The following is an 18,047-nucleotide window of genomic DNA, read 5'->3' as shown; positions in this document are numbered from 1 at the left end:
CATGGTACCCAAGCACTAGTGAAACACAGACAAGTGCATTAGTGTTACACGGGATTATATTGAGAAATAAACTGAGAACAGAGTATTGTTGTTCTCGGGCATCAGATCAACACTGTCCTCTTTCTAGGAATTCGATCTGTCTAGGACTCGCTTGTGTTTTAATTTTAAGCATTCCTGATCCCTGTGTCTCTATTCTCTTTGCTCACCTTTTGTAAATCTACCCTGGTCACACAGATAGTCGGTATATAGAAACAAAAAATAAAAGAAGTCCCAGATACGTCATGCTTAGGTGTGATAAGACGTAACCGGGAGGACACTGGAACGAGGCGTCAGGAATGCAAGTCTCGACACATAGACTCGTAACAGGAAGTCGGAGAAAGTCAGAGCTGCGTGAAGTTGCAGAATAAACAATGACACGAAAAGTGTGTTAATACGACATGATGCAGTGTTTTACTTATTTGTTAAAAGCACACACATGATGTATCTTATCGTTGTGTAGTTTTATATACATTAACAAATAAAATAATCCATCCTGTCACAGCATGTTGTAGTTTTTTTTTTTATTTCTTAATACACATTCCTGTTTCATTCTTTACATATTTTAACGTCTATACATAAACGTGACTATGAGATCAGCGATCTTTATTTATATCCCAATGACTGGACAAGGTAGACACGTTACTAACACTAGGTCTGAATCATACAGGCTGGTTCTGATCCAATAATCTGATTCTGGTCAAGCAGTGATCCAAGAGTGCTTATATTTACTATAACCGCACTCAGCAATGAGTAACGTGGTCTATTATGTGACTGGTTGATGATTTTTTTATTATTGTTATTGTTGTTATTATACAAACTCAACCTGATGTCAAAACGTTTAGTTTTAGAAATTTAAGAGAGAGAGGGAGGTCCTGTTAGAAATTTGTGTTAAAGTTCACCAGGGCGAGCGTCACAGGAATGTAAAATAAAAAAGCGCAAAGCAAAACATCTCTTGTAATTCAAGTTAATCTGCTTTTTTGTTTTACCTGAAATATTAATAACATTCAGTCGGAGCTGGAAGCAGTAGACGGCAGGCAGTTTGTTTCTAACAGTAGATTAGATTCAACTTTTTTCGTCATTGTTTAATGTTTGTGTACAAAACCTATGTAATGTGGTTTAGCATCTAACCAGATGTGCATGAGTGGCCAATTTACACGAAATAACAATGTGATAAATGAGGGTGCGGGTCAAGTTGGTAATCACGAGGGACCAACCGATTTGATATTATCACGATACCTTCTGTACGTAGTGATTCGATCTATTTTGTAATTCTACATTTATAAGTATCACGATTTCATAATTATCCTGATTTAATTATTTATAGATTTCTAAAATGATGTGCCAAATAAATTGCTCCTAACGCACAGGACACTGTGCTGCCTGACAACGTGTGAATACTTTAGAGCGCACCACCTGTAGGGTTGAAGAGGAACTGCAGCCGTAGATTTACAACGTGTAACATTAAGGCCAGTATTGTGTGTAAACGTTTACAGGTTAAATTTCCTACCCTTTTTACTTCATTTTACCAGAAAACTTGCCGAACCATGACTCATTTTTGTACCGTTACACCCCGAACTCCGTATAAATCAGCCTTTGGTAGGCTTAAAGCAATTATCTCTTACTCATCAGTATCTTTTTTTTTTTTTTTTTTATGCTGACGTACTCGCCGCCCACGACACCGAGGTTAGCATTCTTTATTTGGATATAATCCAAAAGACTGTGTATCAGAGCTGTAATGTGTCTGATTCTACGCAGCGAAAATGAGCAAATCGCTGTCAGGGTGAGACTGACACAGTGACCTCCGTTTGCGCCTGTGGCTGAGTCGCGAACGTCGCTAACGCTACGACCGTTCCTCTAAGGAACAGAAAGAGAAAGAAGTTGTTTAGTCGTGATTTGAGAGCTGAGGTCTGCTCCAGTGCTGCTGCTTGATGAGCTTTAGTAAATTCCAAACTTCAGGAGTCCTCAGTGTTGGCCCTTGCACGCACATTCCTCCTGCTCCAGGGAATCCCAACATTCCTGTCGCTTCGGGATCGAGGGTTGATTCACGTGAAGACGTCCGACTGCTGCTGTTCCTCTCCAGAAACCATGAGGCCAGCTCACATTCCTCTCATAGTCGCTAGGCCACATGACAAAACAAACCTGCTGATCTGTGCAGCTCATGCACCAGCTGCTGCAGCAGATGTGAACCAGGAGGTTTAAGTGTGTGTAGCCGTGTCATAAGAGGCCCTCAAACCTACCATAAATAACTGATATAGGACAGAGCCCGTCTTTTATTTTAGCATTTTAATTCCTCTGTTTTAAAATTTAAAGTGTATAAAGTCCAAGGTCTTTACCTCGGCTCGCTCTCTGTTAGCGCCGGTCGTCTTTACCTCGGCTCGCTGTCTGTTAGCGCCGGTCGTCTTTACCTCGCCTCGCTCTCTGTTAGCGCCGGTCGTCTTTACCTCGGCTCGCTTTCTGTTAGCGCCGGTCGTCTTTACCTCGCCTCGGCCTCTGTTAGCGCCGGTCGTCTTTACCTCGCCTCGCTCTCTGTTAGCGCCGGTCTTCTTTACCTCGCCTCGCTCTCTGTTAGCGCCGGTCGTCTTTACCTCGCCTCGCTCTCTGTTAGCGCCGGTCGTCTTTACCTCGCCTCGCTCTCTGTTAGCGCCGGTCGTCTTTACCTCGCCTCGCTCTCTGTTAGCGCCGGTCGTCTTTACCTCGCCTCGCTCTCTGTTAGCGCCGGTCGTCTTTACCTCGCCTCGCTCTCTGTTAGCGCCGGTCGTCTTTACCTCGCCTCGCTCTCTGTTAGCGCCGGTCGTCTTTACCTCGCCTCGCTCTCTGTTACCGCCGGTCGTCTTTACCTCGCCTCGCTCTCTGTTACCGCCGGTCGTCTTTACCTCGCCTCGCTCTCTGTTACCGCCGGTCGTCTTTACCTCGCCTCGCTCTCTGTTAGCGCCGGTCGTCTTTACCTCGCCTCGGCCTCTGTTAGCGCCGGTCGTCTTTACCTCGCCTCGGCCTCTGTTACTGCCGGTCGTCTTTACCTCGCCTCGCTCTCTGTTAGCGCCGGACGTCTTTACCTCGCCTCGCTCTCTGTTAGCGCCGGTCGTCTTTACCTCGCCTCGCTCTCTGTTACTGCCGGTCGTCTTGACCTCGCCTCGCTCTCTGTTACTGCCGGTCGTCTTTACCTCGCCTCGCTCTCTGTTAGCGCCGGTCGTCTTTACCTCGCCTCGGCCTCTGTTAGCGCCGGTCGTCTTTACCTCGCCTCGGCCTCTGTTACTGCCGGTCGTCTTTACCTCGCCTCGCTCTCTGTTAGCGCCGGTCGTCTTTACCTCGCCTCGCTCTCTGTTAGCGCCGGTCGTCTTTACCTCGGCTCGCTCTCTGTTAGCGCCGGTCGTCTTTACCTCGGCTCGCTCTCTGTTAGCGCCGGTCGTCTTTACCTCGGCTCGCTGTCCGTTAGCGCCGGTCGTCTTTACCTCGGCTCGCTGTCTGTTAGCGCCGGTCGTCTTTACCTCAGCTCGCTCTCTGTTAGCGCCGGTCGTCTTTACCTCGCCTCGCTCTCTGTTAGCGCCGGTCGTCTTTACCTCGCCTCGGCCTCTGTTAGCGCCGGTCGTCTTTACCTCGCCTCGGCCTCTGTTAGCGCCGGTCGTCTTTACCTCGCCTCGGCCTCTGTTAGCGCCGGTCGTCTTTACCTCGCCTCGCTCTCTGTTAGCGCCGGTCGTCTTTACCTCGCCTCGCTCTCTGTTAGCGCCGGTCGTCTTTACCTCGCCTCGCTCTCTGTTAGCGCCGGTCGTCTTTACCTCGCCTCGCTCTCTGTTAGCGCCGGTCGTCTTTACCTCGCCTCGCTCTCTGTTAGCGCCGGTCGTCTTTACCTCGCCTCGCTCTCTGTTAGCGCCGGTCGTCTTTACCTCGCCTCGCTCTCTGTTAGCGCCGGTCGTCTTTACCTCGCCTCGCTCTCTGTTAGCGCCGGTCGTCTTTACCTCGCCTCGCTCTCTGTTAGCGCCGGTCGTCTTTACCTCGCCTCGCTCTCTGTTAGCGCCGGTCGTCTTTACCTCGCCTCGCTCTCTGTTAGCGCCGGTCGTCTTTACCTCGCCTCGCTCTCTGTTAGCGCCGGTCGTCTTTACCTCGCCTCGCTCTCTGTTAGCGCCGGTCGTCTTTACCTCGCCTCGCTCTCTGTTAGCGCCGGTCGTCTTTACCTCGCCTCGCTCTCTGTTAGCGCCGGTCGTCTTTACCTCGCCTCGCTCTCTGTTAGCGCCGGTCGTCTTGACCTCGCCTCGCTCTCTGTTAGCGCCGGTCGTCTTGACCTCGCCTCGCTCTCTGTTAGCGCCGGTCGTCTTGACCTCGCCTCGCTCTCTGTTAGCGCCGGTCGTCTTGACCTCGCCTCGCTCTCTGTTAGCGCCGGTCGTCTTGACCTCGCCTCGCTCTCTGTTAGCGCCGGTCGTCTTGACCTCGCCTCGCTCTCTGTTAGCGCCGGTCGTCTTGACCTCGCCTCGCTCTCTGTTAGCGCCGGTCGTCTTGACCTCGCCTCGCTCTCTGTTAGCGCCGGTCGTCTTGACCTCGCCTCGCTCTCTGTTAGCGCCGGTCGTCTTGACCTCGCCTCGCTCTCTGTTAGCGCCGGTCGTCTTGACCTCGCCTCGCTCTCTGTTAGCGCCGGTCGTCTTGACCTCGCCTCGCTCTCTGTTAGCGCCGGTCGTCTTGACCTCGCCTCGCTCTCTGTTAGCGCCGGTCGTCTTGACCTCGCCTCGCTCTCTGTTAGCGCCGGTCGTCTTGACCTCGCCTCGCTCTCTGTTAGCGCCGGTCGTCTTGACCTCGCCTCGCTCTCTGTTAGCATCTGTTTTTGTTTTCGTTTGTTTCTTCCCCCCATCGGCTAAAAGAAATTGTTTTGTGTATATGTGTGTAGCATTTTTGCTTTAAATGCTCAATTTGTGGATTTTTATTCATCCAACACAAAAGGGTTATTTCGAGACACATCATCCCATTTTGACTCTACACTTATTGGAGTAGTCGGCTGCTGTCTTTACTTTCCTGATCATCTGTTTCCTTTCACTCAATGGAGGTCAGGGGGTGTGGACTTCCTCTGAAGGATTACTGACTTCGCCGTTCTTCTGCGGAGCTTCAGCGAAGGTTCTCAGGGTACTTAGAGGAACAGAGCTCCTTATATTTTTCGAATAAATCCGTCATTAATTCAGTGTTCTGGATGAAGCGTGGGTTAATGTTCTGAATCACAAGCAGAGGATTGTGATCGAGGCGATTTGTTAAAGTAAACATATGGGCGTGTTTGTCATTGTGTGATTTATTCTCAACAGGCCGTTAGTGTGTGTCTTCAGGGTTGGATTTCATAACCAGCATGTGAGGGCTAAAATTAAACTCTGACCAAGAGTGACTGTAGTTCCTGTGTAAAAATGGAGAGAAGGGTGATTCTGGTTCGGTGAATGCTGGCCGTCGATGCTTATTCCAGGCTATGAATGCTTATAGGTGCGTCATTGGGCTATGAATAGAATGCTTATAGATGCGTCATTGTGCTGGGAATGCTTATAAATGCACCACTGCTCTATGAACGTGGGTTTATTCATCGCTGGGCTGTAAACGCTTATTTATGCACCATTGGGCTGTGAATGCTTATTAATGCACCTCTGCTGTATGAAAGTTTATTAATGCATCGTTGACCTGTGAACGCTTATTTATGCACCATTGCTCTGTGAACCCTTATTAATGCATCGTTGGGTTGTGACCATGTATTAATGCATCGTTGCTTTGTGGATGCATAAGCACGATGAGCTCATTAGTCACGACTGATCTTTTTATAGGAGTGAGTGCAGCAGATTAGTGGTTTAAGCGTGTGGTGTTTATCAACCAGAGATGAGAGACAAGTTACCAGCATGAGGTTGTTTACTGAGATCGAACGCGATGGGACCAGTCGAAAGAGTTACACACACTCGTGTAGTGACCTGATGCAAAAGTGAGCTTTCACACCACTTTCCAGTCCATAGGGCTGATTGCTTTCATTCTTGTTACAACAGGAACTCGTGTGTCCAGGTTGTTTGTGCTGCTTTTGTTTAGAGTCAGAGAAGGTCGAGGCAGAGAAAGAGCAAGAAAAGGGAGCTGAATCATCGAGAGGAAATATTGCGAGAGGACGCCGCTGACGTGTCCTCCTTCTCCTCCAGTGTTTACGGAAGCAGAGAGAGGGGACGCTGCTGCACAGATCTCGAAAAGGATAGGAGCAGAAAGAAAACGAAAGAGCAGCTGTGTGTATACTCGCTGACACGTTACGGGTTGAAGCCAAACCTCAACGTCTGGGGCATGTTTTGGGTCAAATTTATAAAGGTTTTAGACAATCTTCCAAATATTGGTATATATGTCAGAAAGGTGGAATTATTCTTAATTTTTTTTTTTAGGATTGATTAATGTTGTTTGTGAAAACAAGCAAAATATCAAAATATTCAAATATATGAAAAAATTATATATATTTATTATTATTATTATTATTTTTATTATTTGTTGTTGTTGTCAGTTAGTTCCAGTTACTTTGTAATTAAATGTTTAAAGAAAAAAAAAACTACAAAAAGGGTACTTTAATTATTTACAGTATCTTATAAAATAATGTTAGAATTTATAACAACAACAACATATTATGCAACATTTATCTATTTATGTTTATTTATCCACATTTCTATCTGTTTACACGTTTTCATTTATTACTCATGTAATCCATTTCCTTCTTTCTTTGTTTACTCTATCAATCTGTCTATTTACTTATTTGTGTCTGTATATTTGTTTATTTATCTAAACATATTTATGTCAACATCTTTTATAAAAATAAACATCTACATTAATTTACCTGTTTGTTGAATTTTTCTATTTGTTTAACCTATTTAAAACATTTTTAAATATGTTTGTTTGTTTATTTATTTATTTATTCATCTGTCTGTCTGTCTGTCTGTCTATTGCTTTGTAATTAATAACTTTTTCCACTTGGCGGAATTTTATTTTTTTTTTCGTTGCTCGATTTATCCTTTGGTTGAGTTTCCAATAAATAATATCAGAGCTGCAGAATTAATCATATAAAAAGAAATCCAAATTGTGATACGGACCGGCGCAATTATATCACTGCGAAGTGCGGCAGGTTATTACAGGTCATATAAGCATAGAAAGAATTAATGTATTTCAGCATTTTTAGGTAATTTGTATTATGTTTATTTTTTTTAATACTTTTGGTTTCATCCTTGTTCCACAACTACGGCTGCTAATTACTGACGTGTGTGTGCGTGTGTGTTCGTGAATAACGACTCCATGTTAAGATAGCATGTAGCATGTAAAGCTAACAGCTGGTTAATAGCACTCTGTTACCCGAGGCATGGAAGAGAGAGAGGGTTATATTTAGTTACGCTTCCTGCACTTTCCAGTTTTCACAAACAAGTGTTTTTTTTTTTTGTTTTTTTTTTGGTTAGTTAATGAGGAGAGATTAAAATCGGAGGGGCTGAGGAGGAAACAGATGTTTATAGTCGCTTTAATGTGAGGAAACGTTCTGCAAACGTTCCACGACATCACGTGTAACTTCACAAGGTTTTGTGTTTAGTCTGTAACAGCTGACCTGGCAATAACATCAGCATAAACACACACACACACACACACACACACAATGCTTTTACACTTTCACTTGTGATTTCCTGTTTTCTATCATTGTGTGTGTGTGTGTGTGTGTGTGTGTGTGTTTTTCCACCCGAGATGCAAAAAAAAAAAAAATTGGAATGAATGAATAAACCTCTCGTCCCTCTGTATTCTCTGTTCCAGATCCAGACGTTTGGCGTGGAGGCGCCGTGCAAAACCGTGGAGGACCTGACGAGTGGCGTGGTCATGGCGCAGGTTCTGCAGAAAATGTGAGAGATTCTTACACATAGTATGACACACACACACACACACTCGAGGCATGACCTTACATGAATGGTCACCCACGTCCCCGCTAAGTGTGTTCCGTGTTCCGCTGATGCTACCACACACACACACACACACACACACACACACACACGCGTCTCAGACGCTGAATCGTCTCCCTGTCCTTCTGCTCCTCAGAGACGTGGTGTACTTCAGCGACAGCTGGCTGAGCCGTATCAAGCCCGAAGTGGGGGATAACTGGAGGTTAAAGGTGAATTAGCGCCGCGGGCTTCCTGCTTCGTTAGCGTGATTGGAGAAAGGAATCCGGAGCGCAGGTCGCCGCCCTCGTTCCCGTCTCTCACACTCTTTATTTCCTTCTTTTTCAGATCAGTAACCTGAAGAAAATATTAAAAGGCATCCTGGATTACAACCATGAGGTACGAGCAGCGCCACATCGGCGCTTAGCGTTACAGTGAGGGACGCGAGTGTGCCTGTAGAGGGAGCTGTTTCTTCTGTACTGAAGCATCATCATACCCCTCTCTCTCTCTCTCTCTCTCTCTCTCTCCCTTTCTGAAATGTTTTTTATCTGCCTCATTCTGTCTCTCTCGCTTTCTTTCTTTTTCTTTCTCCTTCTCATCTCTCTGTCTGTCTCTCTCTGTCCCAGTCTCAACATTTGTTTCTCTCCCTGTCTCTCACCTTAACATCTTTCTCATTCTGTCTCTCTCTTTTTTTTTTTTTGCTCAGCATCTCTCACTCCCTCTTGCTCTTTCCGTCTCTCTGCCCCATCAACATTTTCTTTATGCCTCTCTCCTTCTGTCTCTTTCCCTTTTCTCTCTTTTCCCGTTCCCCCATTGTAAAAATTTTCTACATGTCTCATTCTGTCCCCCCCTCTCTCCCTGTCAACATTTGTCTTATTCTGTCTCTCTCTCTCTCTCTCTATTTTTCTTTTTCGGTCTCCACTTTCAACATCTTTCAGTCTCTTTCTTTTTTTGCTCATTTCTTTCTCTCTCACTCTTTCCGTCTTCTCTGCACTATCAACATTTTCTTTATACTTCCCTCTGTCTCTATCTCCGTCATTCACCCTTCATCTCTCTCTCTCTTTCTCTTTGCCCCCTGATGCGAAATTAAGAATAAAAGAGTGAAGGGGAAAAAAAATTCTTATTCTGTCTCTTTTCCTCTCCTCTCTTTTTCTGTCTCCCCTCCATTGTAATGATTTTTTTTTTCATTTTTTTCATTCTGTCTCCTTTCTCTCTCTCTCCCTCTCTGTCTCTCTCTCTCTCCCTCCCTCAGATCCTGGGGCAGCAGATTAACGACTTCACTCTGCCCGATGTGAATCTGATCGGGGAGCACGCAGACGCAGCAGAGCTCGGCCGCATGCTGCAGCTCATCCTCGGCTGCGCGGTCAACTGCGAACAGAAACAAGGTGTGTGTCTCTGTGTGTGTGTTGCGCAACTAAAATATTTACATCGTAACTGTTCAAATGATCTTTAGATCTTTACCTTGAGTATGTAACATCAGATGTTTATTCCGGATTAGAAAGCCGTGACATAAATACGCATTTAACCCTGACTCTCTGTCCTCTAGAGTACATCCAGACCATCATGATGATGGAGGAGTCCGTGCAGCACGTCGTCATGACGGCCATTCAGGAGGTAACACTGACACCAACCACGACCCACACCGCCGTAACTGCGGTTACTTTACCCACCTGTTTTCTCATTTCCCTTCCTGTGTTGTGTAGCTCATGAGCAAAGAGACGCCAGTTTCAGCCGGGAGCGACTCCTACGCCGACCTGGACAGACAGGTACGCCTCTTTCTAATTTTTAAAAATACCAAAAAAAAAAAGTCTTTCTTTAGAGCCTAGTTCTTCCTTTCACTTTCAGTCTTGTTCTTTTTTGCAAACACTTAGTGTTTAGGATTCGACCCTGGTTAATATATTGCTCGGGGTCCAAGCACCTGCGTCACACGGTTTTGCTTGTACCCCAGCGATCGTGTCTCCTCACTGCTCCGCTGTATTTTTAAACATCTTGTCGTTTATCTCGTTCCTGCTCTCAGCTGAAGAAGACGGCGGAGGACCTGAACGATGCTCTGGCTTCCAAAGAGGAGATCGCTCAGCGCTGCCACGAGCTGGACATGCAGGTAAACATCTCCGCCGCGTTCCCATCAGCTCGCTCAATTCTCCATCCTATCTGTTTTTTTCTTTTCCAACGGCTTTGCTTCTTTGAATATATATTTTTTTTCATTATTGTTATTATTAGTAGTATTATTGTTATTATTTAAGTGTATTATTAGCTTTTTAGTTTCTTTTATCTTAAGATTTAAGACCTTCACGCACAACGGACAGGAGCTCTACGACTTAATATCGCACTGCGCTGTAGTTAGCTGTCGTCTTTACCGCGTAAAATCACAACGAAATCAGTCTGGATTGGTTGGCAGTCGATTAGGAGACGTGCTATGTGATGTCTCTTTGTTACCTAGGCAACCTGGGATCCATTGCTTACCTTCCAAGCTGAAAAGATGTCACATTGCACTCTGCTTGAGATACGTTTTCCACACTGGGCGTGAGAGTCTTAAAACCCCACAATGCATTGCATAGTTTACTTCACCCTAATTCGCATTCGATTAATCGATCGTTTTGTAATGATTTTTTTTTTATATACAGGTAGTACCCGACTTACGAACATTTGAGTTAAGAATTTCCCGAAGATACGAACAGACCACGGTTCTATTTTCTAAAGCAAAATGGTGCCCGGGATTCCCCTCACGATTTAAAGGCGCGCAGACAACACTTACATTTCACGTGTGAGATTCTTCTTCTTAGGCGCGGTTAGGGTTTTTGGCCACATAATGGCAGTGTGGGGAAAGGGGACAGAGATTTAGTCAGGTGGATTGGTATGCTTTATGTAGTATATTCGTGTCAAAGATGTATAAGACTCACTTTATCGGACTTAAGAACAAATCTAACTTACGAACATGCTCCCGGAACGGAACTCGTTCATAAGTCGGGGACTACCTGTATACGTAACACTTTCCATTTTTAAGGAGGGTGTTCAAGGCTGGGACTTTTTGATTGCGCAAAATAACAGAACACAGTTATAACAACAGGAAACAAAAACTCCTTTTATTTCTTTATATAATCTCCGCTGCTACACTAATGCACTTAACACAGGCCTCCCAGGAACTCCTTTAATGGGCCAGACATGGAGGGCTGTTCCGGGGGATGTAAGAATAACTCTCAGCCGAGGTTTTGTAATGTGCAAGTGGTGTTGGTGAATGATTATGTGTACAGTTGGATGAAAAGAATGTTGTTGGATGTTTGTTTAGTTTTTTTTCCTCAAGGATTACCTATGAAATTATTAAATTGTTGATATTTGTTTCTGGTCCTTCTGTAGTTTTCATACTTTTTGTGCCTCTTTATTTTTTCTTTTTTTAAGTTTTAAAAGTTTAGTCCAGAAAAGCATGTGTATTAGCCTGGTATGTTTAGTTTTTTTTTTTTAGTATGGTTTGGTAAGAACCATATGAACGTTACGCCTCCTCTTTTCCCCCCATGATAAGGTTGACCTTTGCACCCTACACCTGCCGCAGGTACAGTGGATAAAGATATGACCGACCCGATGTTGTAGCGTTCCTTTAAGATTTCTTTCAACTTTTCCTCAAAGGAAAACAGGTCGAATCCCGGCTATAGAAACGCTTCAGCTTCTGTTGCCGATTATGTTCAGACTAGTGCGGTCGATCGATTAAATTGTTTTAATCGGGATTAATCACAGTTTTGAAATACTCCGATTTACGTGTATTATAAATGTGCTGCATTGGAATAATGGAAACAGGAAGGAAACAGAAAGTTTAACAAAATGTAACAAAAGTTTAGTAAAAATCTTTGGCTGGGTAGAACGGGGTGTTGCAACCCACCGATGACGGGGCTCGAACCTGGAACCTCACATCTGAAAACCTAAAATAAAAATAGTTCCCCATGAAGGTCACTCGAGCACACAACTTTGGTTTTCTCAATCGTCGTCATCACACACGGCCTGGTAACCGCGCTGCGATTACGGGAAGCCATTAGGGTCAAACTTGGTCATGTGATAAACTTAATACAGACGTATACTTCCGTAAGTTCGTCCGTACATCAAGCCGTGTAGCTCAGAGCCGGAGTCGGTAAGCCTCGAGCTCTGCGTCGCGTCACGTCTCAGCCGCCGGCCATGCTGTAAAGTTTTAGGATTGTATTTCCATATGTGTTTGTTTCTTTATTCTCTCTTCTTCCCTCCCCCCTCCCCTTCTTGTCTTTCTTATTTTTTTCCCCCCTTTCCTGCCTTGCTTTGAAGGCGTACCTCGTCCGAGAGGAGCGCAATAGGCTGAGATTAGAGTTTATTGAACTAGAGGAGAGGGTAATGTTCCTCCCTTCTTTTTATCCCTCTCTCTCGCTCTTTCTTCATCCTGCGCTTTTTCGCTCACAGAGTCTGCACCACACCTCTTATTATAACATCCCTCAATAGCAGACAAACTCTCTAATGTGTGTGTGTGTGTGTGTGTGTGTGTGTGTGTGAGAGAGACAATACTTTTTAATGCTACAAGTGTCGCTTCACACTGCAACTAATGTCACCGTCACCTGTGTGCGAGCGCTCCTGTGTTCCCATGGCAACAGCTGACCGTGCTTTCCCATGAGTCTTTGCAGTGATCCTGAGCATCACATATTCCGTGGTCAGGCCCAAGAAACCAGAAATTCCTAGATTACGGTATCTACTAGACTTTCCAGGGAGTAAGCTAGTACAATTTACTTTTTAAAATCTTTTAAGTTTAACATTTTGCAAGCATTGTTTTTTTCATTCGACTTAATGAGGAAGAAAAATCTTTAGACGTGGCACGGTCACGTGACGTCCCCCAGCACTGACACCGGAGACTCCTTCTCTAAATAGAATCCCTATCTTGCTTTGTTTGGAAATTTTGGACAAAGTTAAGTGGAATTTTGATCTCGCTACATGCGATAAATAAAATACAGGAATTTTTTTTTTTGTTATACATTTCATGTCTTGTGGGTTTTTTTTTTTTTTAACTAAACCGTCAGTGTGTTTTCTATTCCCGTTTCCACTCGTCGTCTTGTTTCACATCCCCGTTAATCTGCATGAAACCTTACTGACGTCTACACATTGTTTTTTTTTTCAGACATTTCATGCTTGCTTTTATTTAAACTTTGCTTTTATGTTTTAAAAGATTAACCAGTAATTAAAACCACTGCTGATTATTATATGTTATGTTATGTTATATTATATTATTATATACTAAGTTGTTTCTCTGTTCATGAGTTTAATATATAGAATGAGATTAGAATAAATGTCCAGATGGTACGGATCACACATTTATTAACGCCGTCTTTGTGTTCCCGGACGCTTCTTGACGTTCCTCGGTTTCTCTCCCTTTCTCTCCGTCAGGTGGCGGCCCTGCAGGAGGAGAAGAGCAGCCTGCTTGCCGAGAACCAGGTCCTGATGGAGCGCCTTAACCAGTCCGACTCCATCGAGGACCTGAACAGCCCGGCAGGAAGGAGGCACCTCCAGCTCCAGGCACAGCTGGAGCAGCTGCAGGAGGAGACGTTCAGGTGAGAAATCCGAACTAGAAGGTAGAGGTGTTTCTGCGGAGCCCCACCTAGTGGCCGGGTTGAGCGATAGATCTGTGCTGTCATGGTTTCCGCGAAAAACGAGGCGTCACACTCATACGGGATTCTTAAACAGGATGAGCGAGTCGGATCTCTCTCATCTGAGTTGGGAGTTTCAGACTCTGCCCTTCCCGCTGGCTCCCGACGTCCTCAGCCCCATCAAGGCCCCGCCCCAGTGGAGGTAACTACAGAAAGCATGGGCACAGAGGGCGCACGGGGGCATAGACACCCTCCCTCTCACTGGGGCACTTCACGGGCTCGGGCGGAGGGTGTTCAAGGAGATTCACCTGGTGTTGGGGAAATCTTTGCTCTCAAGTGTCCTTCGAAAACGAGATAACCTCCGTCTCCTGATTTTGTGTGTGTGTGTGTGTGTGTTTCTGCGTCTTCACACGTGCCAGGCTCGAAGCGGCCAAAGACGACTACCGCATCCGCTGTGAGGAGCTGGAGAAGGAGCTCCTAGAGGTCAAAGGTCAGAACGAGGAGCTAACGTCTCTGGCTGACGAAGCCCAGTCACTCAAAGACGAAATGGACGTCCTGAGGTGAGACGGCCGTGACCCTGGACTGAGGACATGCACCCCAGTCCTGTCATCTGTCTTCCTCTCTGGCTCTTCGCCTTTATCTGCATGTTCCACTCCCTCCGTCTGTCAGTCATTTTCTCTCTTTCTGTTTCTTTTAGATTGCGTTTTTTTTCTTTGTCCTGTCTTCATCTGTCTTGTCTCATTGTCTGTTTTCTGTCTGTTAATCTTTCTGCCTGTTTCATGGTCTGTCTCTATTCAATGTATTTCTGTCTGTCTGCCTAGCTTTGACTTTTTTTAAGGTCTTTCTGTTTCCCTGTCTGTCTGTCTTTTTGCCTAGGTCTGTTTGCATGTATGTCTTTTCCGTTGCCTCTATCCGTCTGTCTGCCCGAACTAGAAAATCCAAACCGGCAGAAAGATGAACAGACAGACGGATAGAGGCAACGGAAAAGACATACATGCAAACAGACCTAGGCAAAAAGACAGACAGACAGGGAAACAGACAGACCTTGAAAAACAGACGGTCAGGCAGACAGACCTAAATGAGGACAAAACTAGGCAGAAAGACAGACAAAGAGAGAGATGGAGGACAAGACTTGCGTGCAGACAGAATTAGGAAAGAGACAGACAGTGAGAGACAGACAGACAGACGGACAGCCCTAATAAAAATGATAAAAATGACAAAAGTAGGCGGGCAAATAAAAAGAGATGTGGAGGAAACTAAATATTTGCAGACAGAGCTAGAAAAAAGCAAGACAGACAGACAGACAGACAGACAGACAGGTGGACATTGCCAGAACTAGAAAACCAAACAGGCAGAAAGATGAACAATGTCCACCTGTCTGTCTGTCTCTTTCTTTTTGTCTGTCTGTCTGCCTAGCTTTGTCCTGATTTAGGTCTGTTTATTTCTCTCTCTTCACTGTTTGTCTCGGCTGTCTTTTCATCTGTCTCTCTCCTTCCCTCACTTTTTTCTTCATCTCTCTCTCTCTCTCTCTCTCTCTCTCTCTCTCACTCACCAACACCTACACTCTGCTCTGTGCGTCCCCTGTCCCGCAGACACTCGTCTGATAAGGTGGCGAAATTGGAGGCGCAGGTGGAGTCGTATAAGAAGAAGCTGGAGGATCTGGGGGATCTGCGGCGGCAGGTGAAGCTGCTGGAGGAGAAGAACACCAGCTACATGCAGAACACCGTCAGCCTGGAGGAGGAGCTACGCAAAGCTAACACGGCCCGCGCACAGCTGGAGACCTACAAGAGACAGGTACACACACGCACACACAGAGACAGAGTCACATGTTTACCCGAGTTAACGATGTCGCGTCCTGCAGGTGGTCGAGCTCCAGAACCGTTTGTCCGAGGAATCCAAGAAGGCCGACAAGCTGGAGTTTGAGAGCAAGCGACTGAAGGAGAAGGTGGATTCACTCCAGAAGGAGAAAGACGTAAGGCTGAATCGTCTCTCGGGACATGTCTGTGCAGAATGTTTCAGAAATAAGCGGGTTAGTTATCAGTCAGAGTGTCTCGGGGTGAGAAAGGGGCCCTCTGGTCTTCAGCGGACACTACGCGTCTCCACGCTCCCAGCGTGATGGATGTCTGTGGTGTGACGAGGCGAGTCAGGAAGCACCTGCAGAGACGAGCTGATGATTACACTGATTACATCTGAGCAGCTGACATTCGCCCCGGGAATCTGCATCAGATGCGGCTTTTTTTTCCTTTTTTTTTGTTCGGTCATGCTGAGCCTCTTCCTGTGCTATTATCTCTCTCTCTCTCACACACACACACACTTTTCCTGTTTGGCTTTTGTTTCGCTTTTTGTTCATCCTTTATTTGCTCTTTGAGCTGCCGACACGGTGTGGGCCAAGTTAAGCAGTTCATGAAGAACAAAAAAAAATTGGATAAGGGTTTTAAAGCACTGAAAAATAAACTGTCCTTAGAGAACAAAATGTCTTTACAGACCAGAAGAAGAATAACATTAGAAAACAAAATGTATTTACAGAACAGAAGACACTGAACATTAGAAACAAAATGTTAACAAAATGTTAATGTTAAATGTTCAGAAGAAGGATAATATTTAAGAACAAAATGTCAGTAGAAAACAAAATGTCTTTCCGGAGAACAAAATGCCTTTAGAGAATAGAAAAACAAAATGTCCATACAGGGGAAAAATGTCTTTGGAGACTAGAAGAAACAGAAGATTAGAAAACAAAATGTATTTACAGAACAGAAGAAGAATAACATTAGAAAACAAAATGTATTTACAGAACAGAAGACACTGAACATTAGAAACAAAATGTTAACAAAATGTTAATGTTAAATGTTCAGAAGAAGGATAATATTTAAGAACAAAATGTCAGTAGAAAACAAAATGTCTTTCCGGAGAACAAAATGCCTTTAGAGAATAGAAAAACAAAATGTCCATACAGGGGAAAAATGTCTTTGGAGACTAGAAGAAACAGAAGATTAGAAAACAAAATGTATTTACAGAACAGAAGACACTGAACATTAGAAACAAAATGTAAATTTTAAATGTTCAGAAGAAGGATAATATTTGAGAACAAAATGTCATTAGAAAACAAAATATCTTTCCATTTTCTCTTTCCGGAGAACGGAACATTAGAGAATAATTTTTAATTGGAGAACAAAATGCCTTTAGAGAATAGAAAAACAAAATGTCCATGCAGGGGAAAAAATGTCTTTAGTGAACAAAATGTCTTTAGGGGCTAGAAGAAATGGAACATTGAAGAACAAAATGTCCCTAGAAAACAAAATGTCCATACAGGAAAAAATGTCTTTGGAGACTAGAAGAAACAGAAGATTAGAGAACAAAATGTCCTTACAGTTAAAAAAAAAAAAAGTCTTTAGAGAACAAAATGTCTTTAGAGACCAGAAGAAGAATAACATTAGAAAACAAAATGTATTTACAGAACAGAAGACACTGAACATTAGAAACAAAATGTTAACAAAATGTTAATGTTAAATGTTCAGAAGAAGGATAATATTTAAGAACAAAATGTCAGTAGAAAACAAAATGCCTTTCCGGAGAACAAAATGCCTTTAGAGAATAGAAAAACAAAATGTCCATACAGGGGAAAAATGTCTTTGGAGACTAGAAGAAACAGAAGATTAGAAAACAAAATGTATTTACAGAACAGAAGAAGAATAACATTAGAAAACAAAATGTATTTACAGAACAGAAGACACTGAACATTAGAAACAAAATGTTAATGTTAAATGTTCAGAAGAAGGATAATATTTAAGAACAAAATGTCAGTAGAAAACAAAATGTCTTTCCGGAGAACAAAATGCCTTTAGAGAATAGAAAAACAAAATGTCCATACAGGGGAAAAATGTCTTTGGAGACTAGAAGAAACAGAAGATTAGAAAACAAAATGTATTTACAGAACAGAAGACACTGAACATTAGAAACAAAATGTAAATTTTAAATGTTCAGAAGAAGGATAATATTTGAGAACAAAATGTCATTAGAAAACAAAATATCTTTCCATTTTCTCTTTCCGGAGAACGGAACATTAGAGAATAATTTTTAATTGGAGAACAAAATGCCTTTAGAGAATAGAAAAACAAAATGTCCATGCAGGGGAAAAAATGTCTTTAGTGAACAAAATGTCTTTAGGGGCTAGAAGAAATGGAACATTGAAGAACAAAATGTCCCTAGAAAACAAAATGTCCATACAGGAAAAAATGTCTTTGGAGACTAGAAGAAACAGAAGATTAGAGAACAAAATGTCCTTACAGTTAAAAAAAAAAAAAGTCTTTAGAGAACAAAATGTCTTTAGAGACCAGAAGAAGAATAACATTAGAAAACAAAATGTATTTACAGAACAGAAGACACTGAACATTAGAAACAAAATGTTAACAAAATGTTAATGTTAAATGTTCAGAAGAAGGATAATATTTAAGAACAAAATGTCAGTAGAAAACAAAATGCCTTTCCGGAGAACAAAATGCCTTTAGAGAATAGAAAAACAAAATGTCCATACAGGGGA

General features: G+C 43.7%; 1 protein-coding gene across 4 annotated transcripts in view; it reads left to right on the top strand.

Moving 5' to 3' along the window:
* Window positions 1-18,047, top strand: part of hook3 (hook microtubule-tethering protein 3) — a 36,717-nt gene that overhangs the window by 2,846 nt on the left and 15,824 nt on the right. For all 4 annotated transcript variants that reach the window (XM_053485328.1, XM_053485329.1, XM_053485327.1 and 1 more), the window contains 11 exons: window positions 7,804-7,889; window positions 8,083-8,155; window positions 8,271-8,321; window positions 9,175-9,307; window positions 9,469-9,536; window positions 9,626-9,688; window positions 9,940-10,023; window positions 13,311-13,474; window positions 13,930-14,070; window positions 15,103-15,304; window positions 15,372-15,482. In XM_053485328.1, coding sequence (XP_053341303.1) covers window positions 7,804-7,889; window positions 8,083-8,155; window positions 8,271-8,321; window positions 9,175-9,307; window positions 9,469-9,536; window positions 9,626-9,688; window positions 9,940-10,023; window positions 13,311-13,474; window positions 13,930-14,070; window positions 15,103-15,304; window positions 15,372-15,482 — 1,176 coding nt within the window. The remainder of the gene's footprint in view (window positions 1-7,803; window positions 7,890-8,082; window positions 8,156-8,270; window positions 8,322-9,174; window positions 9,308-9,468; window positions 9,537-9,625; window positions 9,689-9,939; window positions 10,024-13,310; window positions 13,475-13,929; window positions 14,071-15,102; window positions 15,305-15,371; window positions 15,483-18,047) is intronic.

The sequence above is a fragment of the Clarias gariepinus genome, chromosome 24 (genome assembly GCF_024256425.1).
Source record: "Clarias gariepinus isolate MV-2021 ecotype Netherlands chromosome 24, CGAR_prim_01v2, whole genome shotgun sequence".
Classification (NCBI taxonomy): Eukaryota; Metazoa; Chordata; class Actinopteri; order Siluriformes; family Clariidae; genus Clarias; species Clarias gariepinus.
Note: the sequence above shows the minus strand (reverse complement) of the source record. Positions and strands in the feature narration are given on the sequence as shown.